Raw genomic sequence first — 15,526 nt, forward strand, 5'->3', positions numbered from 1 at the left:
TATCTAAAGAAAATCAATTTAAGCTTTATGGGCTTCATTGATCTGACCATTTGTCATCACTAGGATGACTAAAGGAAAGGATTGACTGAATATTCAAAATATGTTGAATATGGTTTTTCAATTGTTTATTTTTCTAGATTCAATTTGATAATTTTACAATTAAATATTATTTCAACATAAAACCAATACTGAAAACATTTTACAAAAACTAAAAATCTATCATCAATAGGAGTGATTGGATATAAGAATGAAATAAATATAATTTTATTGCAAAGAAACAATACGTCATGAACAACGTCAAACAAATTCACAAGTTGTATTACAATCTAACAATTTAATATGTTTATCCTAACAATATTTTTGAATATTGCAATTAGGCCCGTCGCAAAGTAGACCCACGCTAATCCACGAAAAGCAACCCACACCGTGGGATGTTTTGTAAACCATTGCTATAGAATTATTCATAATCAAACAGCTGACAAGTGGATTATTTTCATTGTATTATTATCATTACACAGATGTCTGGAGAAGCCTTGCAATGGTTTACAAAACATCCCACGGTAGCTTTTCGTGGATTAACGTGGGTCTACTTTGCGGCGGGCCGTACTTGAGCCATAAAGCTACTGGTGTTAAGACTTATATTGGTATTAACATATAGTTAAAAGTAATTAATTTCACGTTCAAAAAACTTGTTAATAGGATAAAAACGATTTTTGATCAACCAAGAATATAACTTTTGTCTGAACAAGTGGCACGGAGATTCCGCCCAAGCTTGTGCAGTCTATTCAATATCATGAATAGTTCAAAGAAATCGAGATCACTAATAAAGATGGATAGATGCTAATGGTTGTTTTGATTCCTGTAACATTCTACTATTATTTTATCAACATCAGATGTCTCAGACGTTTTGATAGGCCTCTGATATCGTAAAAGATTAGACTGTTTTACTATTGGTCAGTTGTAATGGATTAAGTTTTTTCTTTTGTATATTTATTTCACAAATTGAAAACGGAAATTTTCATCACCAGTATAAGTGTAATAATGTACGGATTGAAACTAATGAAAGCAAGTTGTAAAATAACAAAATTCAAAATGTTATAATTCATTTCTGAATGTGATTGAAGATTTATTTATTGTGAAAATAGGTCAACAAACAAACTTAGGTAATGTCCGAAAATTCTCACCTGAAAAGTTCTTCACTCAGTATGTTTTTTAATATGGTTTTTCAAACTACTTGAACGAGCACATGAATAGCCGCAGATCTCACAAATAAATGGTTTCTCGCCTGTATGAGTTCTAATATGTCTTCTAAAATCACTTGGACAAGCAGATCTATAGTCACAAAATTTGCAGGTGTAAGGCTTGAATCCAGTATGTCTTCTTACATGTATTTTAAGACTTGTGTGATGAGGGGTTTTGAAGCTACAATGAGCACAGCTGTATAGATCAGTCTTATTGCTGGTCTCAGATGCATTAGTACAATTTTTAAGATGTTTTTTCAAATCACCTGCTGAAGCAAATGAATAGTCGCAAAAGTCACAGTGGAATGGTTTTTCATTTGAATGTGTTAAAAGATGAATTTTTAAAACCAGCTGAACAAGCAATTGTAAAGTCACAAGATGTACATGTGAAATGTTTTTTACCAGTAGGTGTTCTGAGATGTTTTTTCAAACTACTTAAACGAGCACATTTGTAGTCACAAAACTCACAACTAAAAGGTTTTTCGCCTGTATGAGTTCTAATATGTCTTCTCAAATCACTTGGACAAGCAAATCTATGGTCACAAATTTCGCAGCTGAAAGGTTTATCACCAGTGTGTCGTCTTATGTGTATTTTAAGACTTAGGGACCAGGGAGTTTTGAAGCCACAATGGCTGCAGCTATAGAGCTTAGTCTTTGAGTCAGCCACACAAGTATCATTACACTCTTCTTTTTCCACAGGGACCGGAGATATTGGACATGCATCATTGCTCATGTTTTCATCTTCTTCTATTGTATTTGTAGGTGCAGATGTTGTGCATGTAGAAGGATGTATCTCCAGTTTGCTCTTAGTCTTTTTGTTAGGCACAGGCACATCAGCACACTCTCTAGTGTGCTCTCTCACATGTATTTTAAGACTAAGGGACCAGGGCGTTTTGAAGCTACAGTGAGCACAGCTGTAGAGCTTAGTCCTTTCGCCAGCCACAGACGCCTCAGTACACTCTTCTACAAGAACAGGAGTTATTGAATGAGCATCATTGCTGATTAGTCCACCTGCTACCGTTGCATTTGCAGGTGATGATGCTTTGCATGTAGTAGGATTTATCTCCAGCTTGCTCTTAGTCTCCCCGTCAGCTACAGATGCCTCAGCAGGCCTACACTTTTTGAGATGTCGTCTCAGACAACTGGAACGAGCGTATGAATTGCCGCAGATCTCACAACTGTAAGGATTTTCACCAGTATGTGTTTTGATATGTCGTTCCAAATAATTTGAAGAAGCACATGTATAGTTACACAATTCGCAATGGAATGTGTTTTTTTCGGAATGTGTTAGTAGATGACTTTTCAAACTAGCTGAACGATCGCATGTAAAATCACAAAATTTGCAGCTGAAAGTTTTCATAATATGTTTTCTGATATGTCTTTTCAAACTACTGAAACGTGTACATGAGAAGCCGCAGTATTCACAAATGAAAGGTTTCTCGCCTGTATGAGTTCTAATATGTCTTCTCAAATCACTTGAACAAGCAGATCTATAATTACAAATGTTGCAGCTGAAAGGCTTATGACCAGTGTGCCTTCTTACATGTATTCTAAGACTTGAGGCCCGGCTAGTTTTGAAGCTACAATGGGTGCAGCAGAGGAGCTTATTGTTTTTGTCAGCCACAGACGCCTCATTACACTCATCAACCGGAACAGGAGCTATAGGATTTGCATCTTTGCTGATTAGACCACCTATTTCTGTTGGATTTGCAGGTGAAGTTGTGCTGCATATAGCACTGATATCCAGTTTGCTCTTCACTGTACTGCAGTCTTCTTTCTCTGTAGAGCTGTGGAGTTTAATCTTCCCGTCAGTCACAGACGCGGCAGAAGGCCTACACTGTTTGAGATGTTTTTTCAAATCAATTGAAGAAGCACATGAATAGTCACAAAAATCGCAGTGAAATGGGTTTTCATTTGAATGTGTTAAAAGATGAATTTTTAAACCAGCTGAACAAGCAATTGTAAAGTCGCAGAATGTACATGTGAAATGCTTTTCACCAGTAGGTGTTTTGAGATGTTTTTTCAAACTACTTAAACGAGCACATGTGTAGTCACAAAACTCACAACTAAATGGTTTCTCGCCTGTATGAGTTCTAATATGTCTTCTCAAATCACTTGGACAAGCAGATCTATGGTCACAAAATTCGCAGCTGAAAGGCTTTTCTCCATTGTGTCGTCTCACGTGTATTTTAAGACTTAGGGGCCAGGGAGTTTTGAAGCTACAGTGGGCACAGCTGTAGAGCTTAGTCTTTTTGTCAGTCATAGATTTCTCCACAGCAGCACGAGGTATTAGAAGTGCATTGTCACCATCTACTTGTGTTGTATTTGCAGGTGAAGATGTACTGCTTGTAGGAGCTCTCATATCTAGTTTGCCCTTCTCTGCATTGCAGTCTACTTTCGCTGATAATTCTCCATTATCCTCAACTGCAAAAAAAATGAAAATTACCCAAGGCAGTTCGAAGTAGAGTGATGAGGTAGAATAGAATAAAATGTTGTCATAATATTTTTTTAAAATAAATATCAGTTAAAGAAAAAGTTATTCAACACAGTACACTTTATAATATACAGTTGAATAACGTCAGGTCTTAATAAGTAACAATAATAAATACACAATAAAAAACACACATGGAAGACTAGAGTAGGCCTACCTACAAACTATGCTACCTTCTGTCACTGAAATCCTTCACACTGTAGTAGGCTTGTGAAACCAGGAATTTATACACTTTACTCTTAAAATTTTTTATATCAGACAAGGACTGCAGCTCGGTAGGTAAGTCGTTAAACAATTTAGCTCCAATATAAGAGGGCATTTTCTCGTACAGATGCAGTCGGTGTTGTCTCAAAGACAGTTTATTCCTCCCTCTGGTGTTATAAGTGTGGATATCAGCAATTGTATTCAGATCAGATAAGTGCTTGTGAGTGAAAATTAACAGTTTGAATATATAAATTGATGGTAGCGTAAGTATTTAAGTCAACAAAAGCCTGTTTACAAGAATCATTGGACTTGAGCCCTGCCAAGTAGCGGATTGCTCTTTTTTGTAGTCTAAATATTTTAAAAAAGTGTAACTCTGCAGTGCTTCCCCACAACTCTATGCCATAAGCCACATGTGAATAGAACAGTGAAAAATATACCATTCTTGAAACTGACATTGGAACAAGTCTCACAATGCTTCTGATAACAAATAAGCCTTTAATGACCTTGTCGATAATAAAATTAACATGCTCATCCCATGCAAGTCTTGAATCAAACTTTAAACCAAGTAATTTTACATACTCTGTATTGCTAATAACATCATCCCCTATGTACAACTGAGGTTCAAAAGCGTTATGTCTTCGGCTGAAGTCAATGATACTACTCTTCTTTGAGTTAACTGTGAGGGAAAGTGAGTTGAAAAATTGAACGACTCTATTGCATATCAAGATACAATTAATCTCCATCTCATACAAGTTTTTGTGTGAAAAAATTAAAGATGTGTCATCCGCGTATAAGGTAAGTTTATTAAGAGGAACAAGTGAACAGATGTCATCTATGTACAGTATAAAGAGAAGTGGTCCCAGAATAGATCCCTGTGGTACCCCTGATGTTATTCTGATTAGGTTTGAAGCTGTTTGTCCGTCACTACCATGAATTGTAACATACTGATACCGATCTGAAAGGTAAGATCTTATTAAATCATGCACTTTTCCTCTTAAACCAAGCCTAGTTAATTTTTCCAAAAGCAACTGATGATCTACACACTCGAAAGCTTTAGAGAGGTCGAGCATTACTCCAGAAGTGTAGTTGCCACCTTCGATATCTTTTATTATACCTTCAAAAACCTCGATGAGGGCTGTACTAGTTGACCTGTTCTTTACAAGTCCATGCTGGTTTGGTGAAATTAGATTATGTTCAGAGAGATAAGTCACCAGTCTAGTAAGAATCACCGTTTCAAAAATCTTTGAAAAAGCTGTCAATAACGAAATAGGTCTATAATTGTTAATGTCATGTTTGCTGCCCTCTTTGAAAAGTGGAAGTACTTTGGCAATCTTCAAAATTTTGGGAAATACCCCGCTCTCGAACATGGAGTTGATAATGCAAACAAGCGGCTGGGCAATCGCCTCACAACAGATCTTTAATACCTTCAACGGGATGTCATCATGTCCTGTGCTACTTTTTGGCTTGAAGTTATTGATTATGCGTGAGATTTCCTCTTCATTTGTAGGTGTTAGAATAAAGTGATCAGGCGGCAAAATATGGGAGCTAGGAACGCTATCAGGAGTACTATTAGATAAGTGTTGTGTTTTTTCATTTTCTTATTTATTCTTTGAGCAGTAGTCGCAAAGAAGCTATTGAATTCAGCTGCAATTTCCTCTTGGTTAGTCATAAGTACGTTCTCAATATCAAGCGCTAAAGATTCAATTTTCTTTCCAGTACATTTACCTCTAAATTGATTAATTAAATTCCAACTTGTTCTAGATTTATTTGATGAATTTTTTATCATATCTCCATAGTAACGTTTTTTAGCTTCAGTTACTAACTGATCGTAATACATTTTTATGTTTTTAATGAGGGATAAATTGAAATTGGGAATAGAATGCGCATTTCCCGTTGCAAATTTAAGCAATAGTCTAATTTGCTTAATTTCTTGTGTTATCCAATGAGCACTACGCGACTTCCTAACTGAGGGTAGAGCTTTGGTCATGACAGGGCAATGAATATTGTAGTAGTGGAGGAAGGTGCAATGGAATAACCCGTATTTTCTGTTTGTGTCCTTTTTCTCGGTAATGAAATTCCAATTTATTCCAGACAAAACCGCTCTCAAATTGGCCAGATTATGAACACTACAATTACGGAAGGTGGTGCGTGTAACATTCTTTGGTTGGCCCATACGAAAACCCTTTGTTAGATGCAATTCAATGGACTGGGCTGTATGATCAGAAAGCCAAGAATCTATGACGTTAATATTCTTATGCATTAATGTAGAGCTGGTGATTATATTATCTATAGCCGTTTTACTGGTTACTGTTATCCTAGTGGGAACTCTGACGTTATATTCCAAATTGAATTGATCCAAAATATTCAAAAAAGTTCTACGTTGTAAAGAGTCAACCAAAAAATCAACATTAAAATCTCCTGCACATATTAGCCTAATTTAGTTCCAATATTGATCGACAGATATTCTAAAACATTTATAAAATTGTTAAAAAACGAATGTATGTTACCATTAGGAGGCCGATAAACACCTAGGAGCACGTATGGTTCCTTATTTATATTGAATTTACAACATGCTAGTTCGATGCAACCCTCCTCACAGAGATCACTCACATTTAGTTCAGAAATATTTCGGAGCTGTTTATTGCAGATTATTTTGTGAAAAATTGCAACACCACCCATGCTCTTATTAACTCTACAATAACAATCAATGAGATGCATATCCTCTATATTGATACAACCCAGTTCATTATTTTTTAGGCCATGCTCAGTCAGTATGAGAAAGTCTGGTTTTTCCAAGTCAATGAATATTTCCAATCTATCTATTTTATTGCTCAACGAACGTATGTTTAGGTGGACAACCTTGACCATCAGAGAAGCTGACTCTGATTTAGACCGAAATTGATTGTTGCAAGTACTACCAATTGGAAAATCAGAGAGGTTATACGTAGGCCTATTAGTTGTAAAGCTGACCGAATTATATTTTTCAGTCTGACAAGATATGGCATAATCATCCCTATAATTCATGTTAACTGTTTTATTTATATTATTCTCTATTAATTGAGCTCTTTGGTCCTGCCTAACTAATCGTTTAATTTCTTGCTTTCCACAAGCAGGACCGTAATCTAGTTTCCCATAAAGCTATGAAATCCTAAACTTATGGCTGCGTCATTATCATGTGTTCCGTTAATAACATTTTTCATTTTTTCTGCGACTGCAATCTTCCCTTTTCTATTTAAATGCAGCCCATGCCTTGTGAACTTGTCTCTCTCAAGGTCAGTGATATCAATAATTCGTACATGATTAATTTTGTCACAAAATCTTTTTATTTTACCATTGATTTTTCGTATCTCGCGGTTCACACAGGACCAGTCAGGAAGATCATATCGAATAGGTATGGTGGTAACAAGGACATTCGTGAAATTCATCACAAGAAGAAGAGGCAGTAAACCTTTTAGAAAGACTGAAGACTGATTGCAATATACATCATTGGCCCCTCCCATAATAATTACATGATCGCTTTTGGAGAGATCCTTACTATCACTCATGATGTTAGTTGCAATCGAATTGAATTTCGCCCCTGGTTTAACTAATCCACTGACTGAATGCTTGAAATCAGATTCAAAGCAATTAACAATGTCACGGCCATGGCTACTCCCAAAAATTTTCACTACTCCCTTGGTACGTTTTCTCCTATCCGCCCTCAGATTTCTTTGATCAATTTCATAATTATTTGCGTGATTTGAGGTAATCTCAGAAGTGGAACAATTAGCCACATCAATCGTTGATCTGTGTGATGATAAATGCTACTTAACGTAAGTATCTGACTTGGGTTTTAAAAACTTACATACGTTACTAAGCAATCTCCATCTATACCCAAAAGCATCAAAATGAGAATTTCCCAATAGGCTCTCCTTAAAACATTTTGTCCTATTTATTCTACGAAATTTAAATACCTCTTCTATGAAATACAAAGCGAATATCCCACAGTCAAAATTGTTAGTTTGTTGAATACAGGGCAGTTTAATCAGTTCATTAGTATTGAATATAGAGCTCAATTTTCCAATCAATGCTGTGGAAATCCTATCATTATAACTACCCATTGAGTCTAGACTATAAAAACGTTTTTGGGCATTGTCATACAGTAATATGCTCCAATGTGAGCCTGACCATCCGTTATTAGATCCTGCTTAAAGACTATCATTTACGATAAAAACAATAACATTATTCTGATCAACTATTCTATTCAGAAACGATAAATCCGCCCCTTCATCGTTAATAATCATTGTTGTAACTGCCGGTAAGACTATGTAATTGCCTGGGAAAGATTCAGTAAGGTAATTACAAAAACAATCTATATCAGCATCAGCAAGGAGCTCTGATCTGAGAAAGGCGCTCAATCGGTCGATGAGGGCGCTGCCATGCGACAGTGTGTTATTCCAATATTTTTTCATTTAGGCTAGTTGGTTGATCTCTAACCTAACAAGTCAGCAATATGATACCGCATTGTACTTTTTTGAGTGGTTGTAGACGTGTATAGTCTATATCAGTTTAATTATGGTATTTAAAGCACTCGTGATATGATGAACACACGCGCTCGCTCGCTTGTGTTGCAATTCTACATCTGACTCGCGCGTTAAATATCATAATTATAAAACTGTTGTATCAACTACCGCTACTGTAATAATGCTTCATATTGGAGCTTATCACTGCATGGGCAGAAATGACAGATATTATATATGATCATTGAAAGAATAATCAAATGAGATCATGGACAGTCAGTGTAACTTAGTATTGGATCATGATAATAATGAAATAAATCACCTTGAACCTCTTCTTTGACGAATATTTGACAAAACCTATTTGAATATTGGTGGTCATTATGATCATTATCGATTGGCGACCATGCACTGCTGCACTCTGGCTCTAGTACTAGGCTGTTATCGGCCTCCTTGACTACTGATGTCATCTGCAACATAAAATCAAAACACAATCAAACCTCTGTGAAATGATGGAGCTAAAAGTTCATATTTTCTAAATTAACACAATTTAATTTGTAAAGCTGGCTCCAGATGCTAAGAAAGTTAATATTTGTTTACTACAAACTCATAATTAATTTTAACACCTCATAATGGCATAAACGACCAAAATTAGTCGTGTCAAAAATAAAGTAAAAAAGGGTATTTAAGTCTACTAGGCTACTAGTACCATAATTCTTTGAAATTAATTTTTGACTTATTTGCCAGAGACAGTTTGACCGTAGCCGGCCAGGATAGCTTAAAGTTACAGTTACTATATAGAAACAGTTTGGTCATTGACTGTCACGCTTTGGCTAGTTCTATCACGTTATACAAATCCGCCGTCAAGATTCCAAACAAACTTTATCATCCTATCTTATTGCATTGAAAATTTTGAACGTATCACTTCTTTTACCGATTAATAAAATAATTTGAACGAACTCGGTATAACAGTTTGGAAGGGAAATTGATTATACTCTAATATAGATAATTTTAAAGACTAATAAAGCTTAAAATATCAATTTATCTTCCATCGGACTCCTCGCGGACCACCTCCAGAGCTTTTGTGGACCACCCTTTAGAAACTACTGATCAAGATAGATTATGTAGACAAAACATTTTAATTTAATTTTAATTGTATTTTCTTATCTAATTTATTGGATCTAACTTCCAATAGGCCTAATATTATTTCAAACTATTTTCTGTGGTTCAGTTGAGTATAACATTTTATGAAATAATTTTACCGTTATTAATTGCTGATTAAAAACGTCTTGACTTCTCTGATTCATTCTCTTCAGTCCTGAGTACCCATAAAATGTTAAATTGCTGTTGATATGAATTTTGATTTGCAATAACACGAGCAGTGGTTGAGATTTTAAGTATGAATAAATAATAATAGATTATAAATAATATAAAATTAATAAATATATTTAGGTATGAGCTTTGTGTTTTCTTGTTCAATTATTCACATGTTTATTAAATTCACCAAGTAGAACTATATAGCAAGAACCATTATTGGTTCTCCCACAGTTTATATTCAATGCTGTGCTTTATAATATTTTATTCAGACTTCTTGACTGTCAACAAATGAAACAAACTATTTAAATATTATGTAACCCATCGTCATGAAAATTTCATTATTTCTACAAAAAGATAATATGAGAAATTGATTATTTTTTGTGAATGGAACAAAAATATTAGCATGTGCGGACTCGGTCAAAGTATTTTCAGTTTTTTTGGTGGCTGGACTATAGTAGAAATATAATATAAAGGCCTACGTGAAATATAATAAATAATCCATTATAAAAAGGCCGAAACCAGGATGGCAACGGTGCGGAGCTAGAGAAGGATAAAGCTATCTGCTTACTCTAATATCAGACACGTATAGGAAACCAATGATCAAGTGCCCCCTGGTTGGGGGAGTGGGGGAGCTTTGAGTCAAACATCGTACTCAATTTTTTTTTGAAAAACAGAATACACCCACAGTATGCCTGCTTGCTTGAGCACATGAACAAACCAAACCCCAAGGCAACCCCAGAAGTGGCCTTGCCTTCAAACGCACCGGGATCCTCAATCTGAAATTGGTGCTTCAGGAACACAAAAAGAAAAACCTAAGAGACCAGAGATGGGTAAAACTCCAGGGGTGTGTTTGGCTTCAAGTAACCAGGTGATGAATGGGATGTTAGAGTAGGGAAAAACTCCTGAATCTTGTAAAGGACACAAGTATTGGTTTGCCTAACTGACGTACTTGGAAACACAAGCTCCGGTTGACGTGTGTGTTCTTTAAACCTGACTATAACGTAAGATTCAGTAGGTTATAGGGTTGCTATCTTGCCAAAATCCTGTTATCAGCATTTATTTACACTGGACACTTAAGCCAATGGTTGAGATCCAACCTGGAGGTCTAATCTAACATCTATAAAAATGCGTTTAATAACTTACTTTGTTATCCACCTAAAGTGATTGGATCCAAGTCTAAAGTGCCAATTGTACAATAATACTGAATATTGTAAAAACTATTCAGAAGTGAATTCGAGAGGAAATATTGTGAAAACTGAAGACAGATAAAATAAAAACAACAAAAAACAAATTGACAGATTAATTTGAGATTTATAATGTTCACTGCCTTCTGGATGTACGAACTCCAAAGGTGAAATTAGAATTTTCCTATAACTGATTGATCCAAATATTCTCAAAAAAATGTTCTATCATACAGAGCTGCAGGTAAAAACTTTTTCAACTAAGGATGGCTACTAGTCATGACGGGGCGGCGGAATTGGAAATATCTGGGTATTAATATAAATATTTTGAGTTCCAGATATTCCCAATTCATGCGACCCATCATGAAAACGACAAGTGTGTTGAATATGGTGTACATGTGTCAATCCTATTATATTAAGCGAGAAATTTTTGTATATATCTGGTTATTTATATCTAAGGGATCTCCAAAACGGCTTTAACGATTTTCACGAAATTTGGAACATAGTAGGATTATGATATAAAAATTCTATTGCAATAGGTCTCATCCTTGGGAAAACTCGCTGAACGACATTAAAAATATAATTTATTCTTGGCTGAAACAGCTGAGGCTTTTGTCACCTGTGGATAGTAAAAAGTGATTCTGTGAAAAATCAAAATATCGCATCCCCGAAATTCATAGGCTGATGTATAGCCAGCTATAAAATATGAACACGATCATTCTGAAGAATTGTGTTCTGTTTTTCAATAAATAAAAATAACGAGCGAAGCTTGGTGACCCGATATTAATCCAATTATATTAATTGAGCAATTCCAGTGTATCTGTTTGTATTTAATAAATCAATATGAAAAATCTTTAAGCACCCTTTATTTTTTATTAACACTTTATTAAGAAAAAACTTTGAAATAGTTCAACAGCTAGATTCGGTCATCATACCATCGACAGGTTATAAAATAAACAAAATTCAAGAAGTGTTTACTAATTGATACAGTATGAACATGTGCTTAATTTTATATGATCAATTTATTTCTGGTTACAGTTATTAAATTTAAATTTTTGAATTTAATAACTCTAACCAGAAATATTCATTAATTTATTTCTGGTTAAAGTTATTAAATTTAAAAACAAATGTAAATTTAATAACTTTAACCAGAGTTAAGATAAATACCGGACTTTTACTTTAACCAGAAATAAATTAAGCATTATTATGTTTATATTGTATCAATTAGTAAACATTTATTGAATTTTATTTTATTTTATAACCTGACAATGGTGTAATTACCAAAACTAGTTGTTGAACTATAATATAATTTTTTTGGAAAATAAAGGGTGCTTTAAGATTTTTTATATTGTTTTATTTATTTAAAAAGTAGCTCATGTGAATGAAGTGCTGACAAAAACCCCAACTGTAGCTCTGTAAGTATGTCTTCAAATACATTCAAACTTGATGATTTCCTAACAAGTAATCGCCATGTAGGTTCAAGGAGATGTTTCAAAACAGTGTGATTTCTGATTTGACACTAAAAGGCAGTAGCATAATGACGTGCAGTGGAAATACCTTTCTTCTACTAGTGATCTAGTGAGCTGTGGCAATGTCCATTGAAAGGTTGATTTTGTGATGTTTCCATCTTTATGGTTTTAATAATATTTAAATAACGTGTAGTTCTTATTATTCTTGTAAAATATAGTTATGGGAATAATCGTGCATGGCGGACTGTTCGCCAGTGTTTATAGATAACATCAATAATTGAATAGCCAATCTTCATTAGCCTGCTAAAAAAGGTTATAATGGAGACAACGGGACTTGAAACCGTATCAGATTTGAAACAAGAAATTGAAAGATTAAGTCGTGAATTAGATCAGGCAAACAGTGAAAGGACACAGTCTGCACAATATGGTCTTGTGCTTCTTGAAGAGCAAGAACACCTACGGCAAAGATTTGAAGAATTGGAAAGCTTATACGAAAACACTAAGCATGAACTTGACATTACTCAGGAGGTCAGTACCACTGCTCATATTGTTCAATTGCTTGTCATCATCAACTAAATTAAAACATCTATTTACGCACTTTCATTCTAAACATATATTTTAAATTACATCTGTAATCACAAAAATTTGATGATCCAAAGTTGGAACCTACCACATTATTTTTTACAAACTTTCTTCATTTCATACAGGTCATAGTTAGGCTATTTATACAATTTTTATAAAAATTAATCAAATTTTAATTTAGTAATATGCAACGGTAAAGGTTTATTTGAAAAAATTGATATCTTTGAAAAAAGTTGATTTACAATTGTGCCGTAATTAGTCACAGTTTAAAGTTGAATCCTAAAAAAATCTTTCAGTTCTGTTAAATTCTTAGTTAACTTACATAGTGCTATTAGCCCTATGTGCATAGTGCACACAATAATTCATGATATCACTCAAGTTACTAGAACTACCTTACATGAAAACATTTTTTTGAGTTTTTGTTGAACATATAAAAACTTGTTTTATTGTTGGAGTAAGGGTAGCGAACTTAATTTTCTATTTTAAAAAGTAAGTGTCATACCTTGATTAAGACAGGAGAGTTATAGATGGTCAAGTCACGACAAAAGCTCCCATTCATGTCCATCTTTCAATATTACATATTCAAATTAGAATTACTTTGTATTGGTTGAGTTAAGTGGTTATCAACACAACAACTGTCTAATTCACAAGATTTTTGAATAATTTTTTGCAGGCATTGGCAAAATTTCAGACTACTCACAAAGTAACTACAAAGTCAGGCATTGAACAGGAAGAATCTCTGCTATCGGAGTCAGCTGCCCGTGAAACATCGTTAAGCTCCATAATAATCGACCTAGAAAATGACCAAAAAACTGTAAGTAGGCTGTTATACTTCTCTTTTTATCTATTCCTCTCAAGGAAAAAAATTTTCCTTGCATCTCATTTACATGTATGTTTAATATTAACGAAATTTATCTAGATACTTGGAGATCTTCTACTGTAATACTAGAAGCACATCATTACCGTGGTCTTCAGTTTTGATCATCCTTATTGAGTCACTTGCTTATTATTCAACTTCTTATAGTTATGAGTAAAGAGATTCCAATTTTATTTATGGGTGATTCATGTTATCATATGAATATTGTGTTTTTTGTTGTCAAACATATATTCAATCCTTGAATAATTAACTCCCAAAGGATCTATACAAAACAGGAATATATAAAATCATGTTCCCTTGAACTTGTTTTCATGCTACAGTTAGCCGATAATAAATTAATCAGAATTAATATGTAACTTATTTTATTAATGTCTTTATTTCTTTCAAGATTTACAAAATCTATCAATTATATTGAAGAAATTTTCAATTCATTCGTCATGCATACTGCATACCTGGATAATCTTAATTGAAGTTCAATGTATTACAAAAATTTTAAAATGTTAGGATAGTATTTAAAATTGTCATCAATTGTGACATTTGCCTGTCGATCCAGTTTATTGTTTGCTGCCACTGTAGTCAAGCTGAAAAAGACAATGAGTTAATTTTATCGCATTTTTTGAAAACAACATAATTTAGAATACAAGTCATGTTCTTTCATTAATTTATTCTGGAAAATATATAAGGACAACTGTAATTCTGGCTTCAATGTGGATCAAGTTTATATTTGCAAAAACTAATTTCTGCGTTTTGTTGTGTTTCAAACCATTACCTGTTTGGAATTCTAAAGAAAAATAGTATACTCACTATTAATTCAAGAATTTAACTAACATATTGCTTCACTTTCTTAGTAGAATGGAGTTACATTTCCTCAATACATGTGTGAAAAGAGCACAACTTGTCTTGACTGCAAAACTAATTCTTTCACAAAATTAAACAAAATTTTATTTTTACAGTTTATATTCGTCCGTTTCATAAGGTCAGGCGATTTTAATTATTCTACTGAATCCATTAAATTCTATACTTTTCATGTTACATTTTTGTAAACTGAAAAATGTAAAATTACCTATGTTTAAAATATTAAATGTATTTTGTTTTCCAATTTTTTTGTCTAGGTTCGTCAAGAATTGGAACGAGTTCAGGAGGAACGTGATCGTATGATTCAGGAGAATGCTGAGCTAGCTAAAGACATACAAGAGGCAGAAGGAGAGAGAAAGAGTCTAAGAACCGAAATAAAAGAGATTAAGTTTAGGGAAATGAGACTGCAAACGGATTATGCAGAATTGGAAGAAGAGAACATTACCCTTTTGAAGCAAGTGTCTGGACTCAAATCTTCTCAGGTACTTTCAAATGTTTATCAAATCAACTAATATTGACGATTTCCTCAATTTCATTGAAATACTAAAACGTATGTACTAATGAAATTAATTTTAAGTTAAAACATCAACATTACTAATAATTGAAACGAAAGGTTGGCTAGGTTGGTCTAGTAGTCTAGCACAGTCTGGTTCGTGGGTTCGAAACCCACCGGTAACATGGATGTTTGATCATCTCATCAATCACCCACCCACTTCCCATTACCCACGCACAGGAAAAAAGCGTATGTGGGTATCATCCGCATTAGAAATAAATAACAAGGTAGGTGACCTTGAGAGGTTGTGAATGAAAGTC

The 15,526-nt window shown here is 34.1% G+C and overlaps 2 protein-coding genes across 2 annotated transcripts in view; one reads left to right on the plus strand and one right to left on the minus strand.

The window, feature by feature from the left end:
• Nucleotides 1-964: 964 nt before the first annotated feature.
• Nucleotides 965-11,061, minus strand: LOC111043801 (zinc finger protein 26). Its single transcript, XM_022328854.2, has 3 exons — nucleotides 10,893-11,061; nucleotides 8,758-8,902; nucleotides 965-3,665 (listed from the first exon to the last, which is right to left on the minus strand). Exons 2-3 carry the CDS (start codon nucleotides 8,900-8,902, stop codon nucleotides 1,555-1,557), a joined length of 2,256 nt encoding a protein of 751 aa, XP_022184546.2. The 5' UTR covers nucleotides 10,893-11,061; the 3' UTR covers nucleotides 965-1,554.
• Nucleotides 11,062-12,502: 1,441 nt separating this feature from the next.
• The window catches only part of LOC111043788 (protein bicaudal D), a 38,082-nt gene continuing 35,058 nt past the window's right edge, over nucleotides 12,503-15,526 (plus strand). The window contains exons 1-3 of the mRNA XM_022328842.2: nucleotides 12,503-12,927; nucleotides 13,655-13,795; nucleotides 14,971-15,195. Of these exons, the coding sequence (XP_022184534.1) occupies nucleotides 12,718-12,927; nucleotides 13,655-13,795; nucleotides 14,971-15,195 (576 nt within the window). The 5' untranslated portion in view covers nucleotides 12,503-12,717. The remainder of the gene's footprint in view (nucleotides 12,928-13,654; nucleotides 13,796-14,970; nucleotides 15,196-15,526) is intronic.

This window comes from Nilaparvata lugens, chromosome 2, assembly GCF_014356525.2.
Source record: "Nilaparvata lugens isolate BPH chromosome 2, ASM1435652v1, whole genome shotgun sequence".
Classification (NCBI taxonomy): Eukaryota; Metazoa; Arthropoda; class Insecta; order Hemiptera; family Delphacidae; genus Nilaparvata; species Nilaparvata lugens.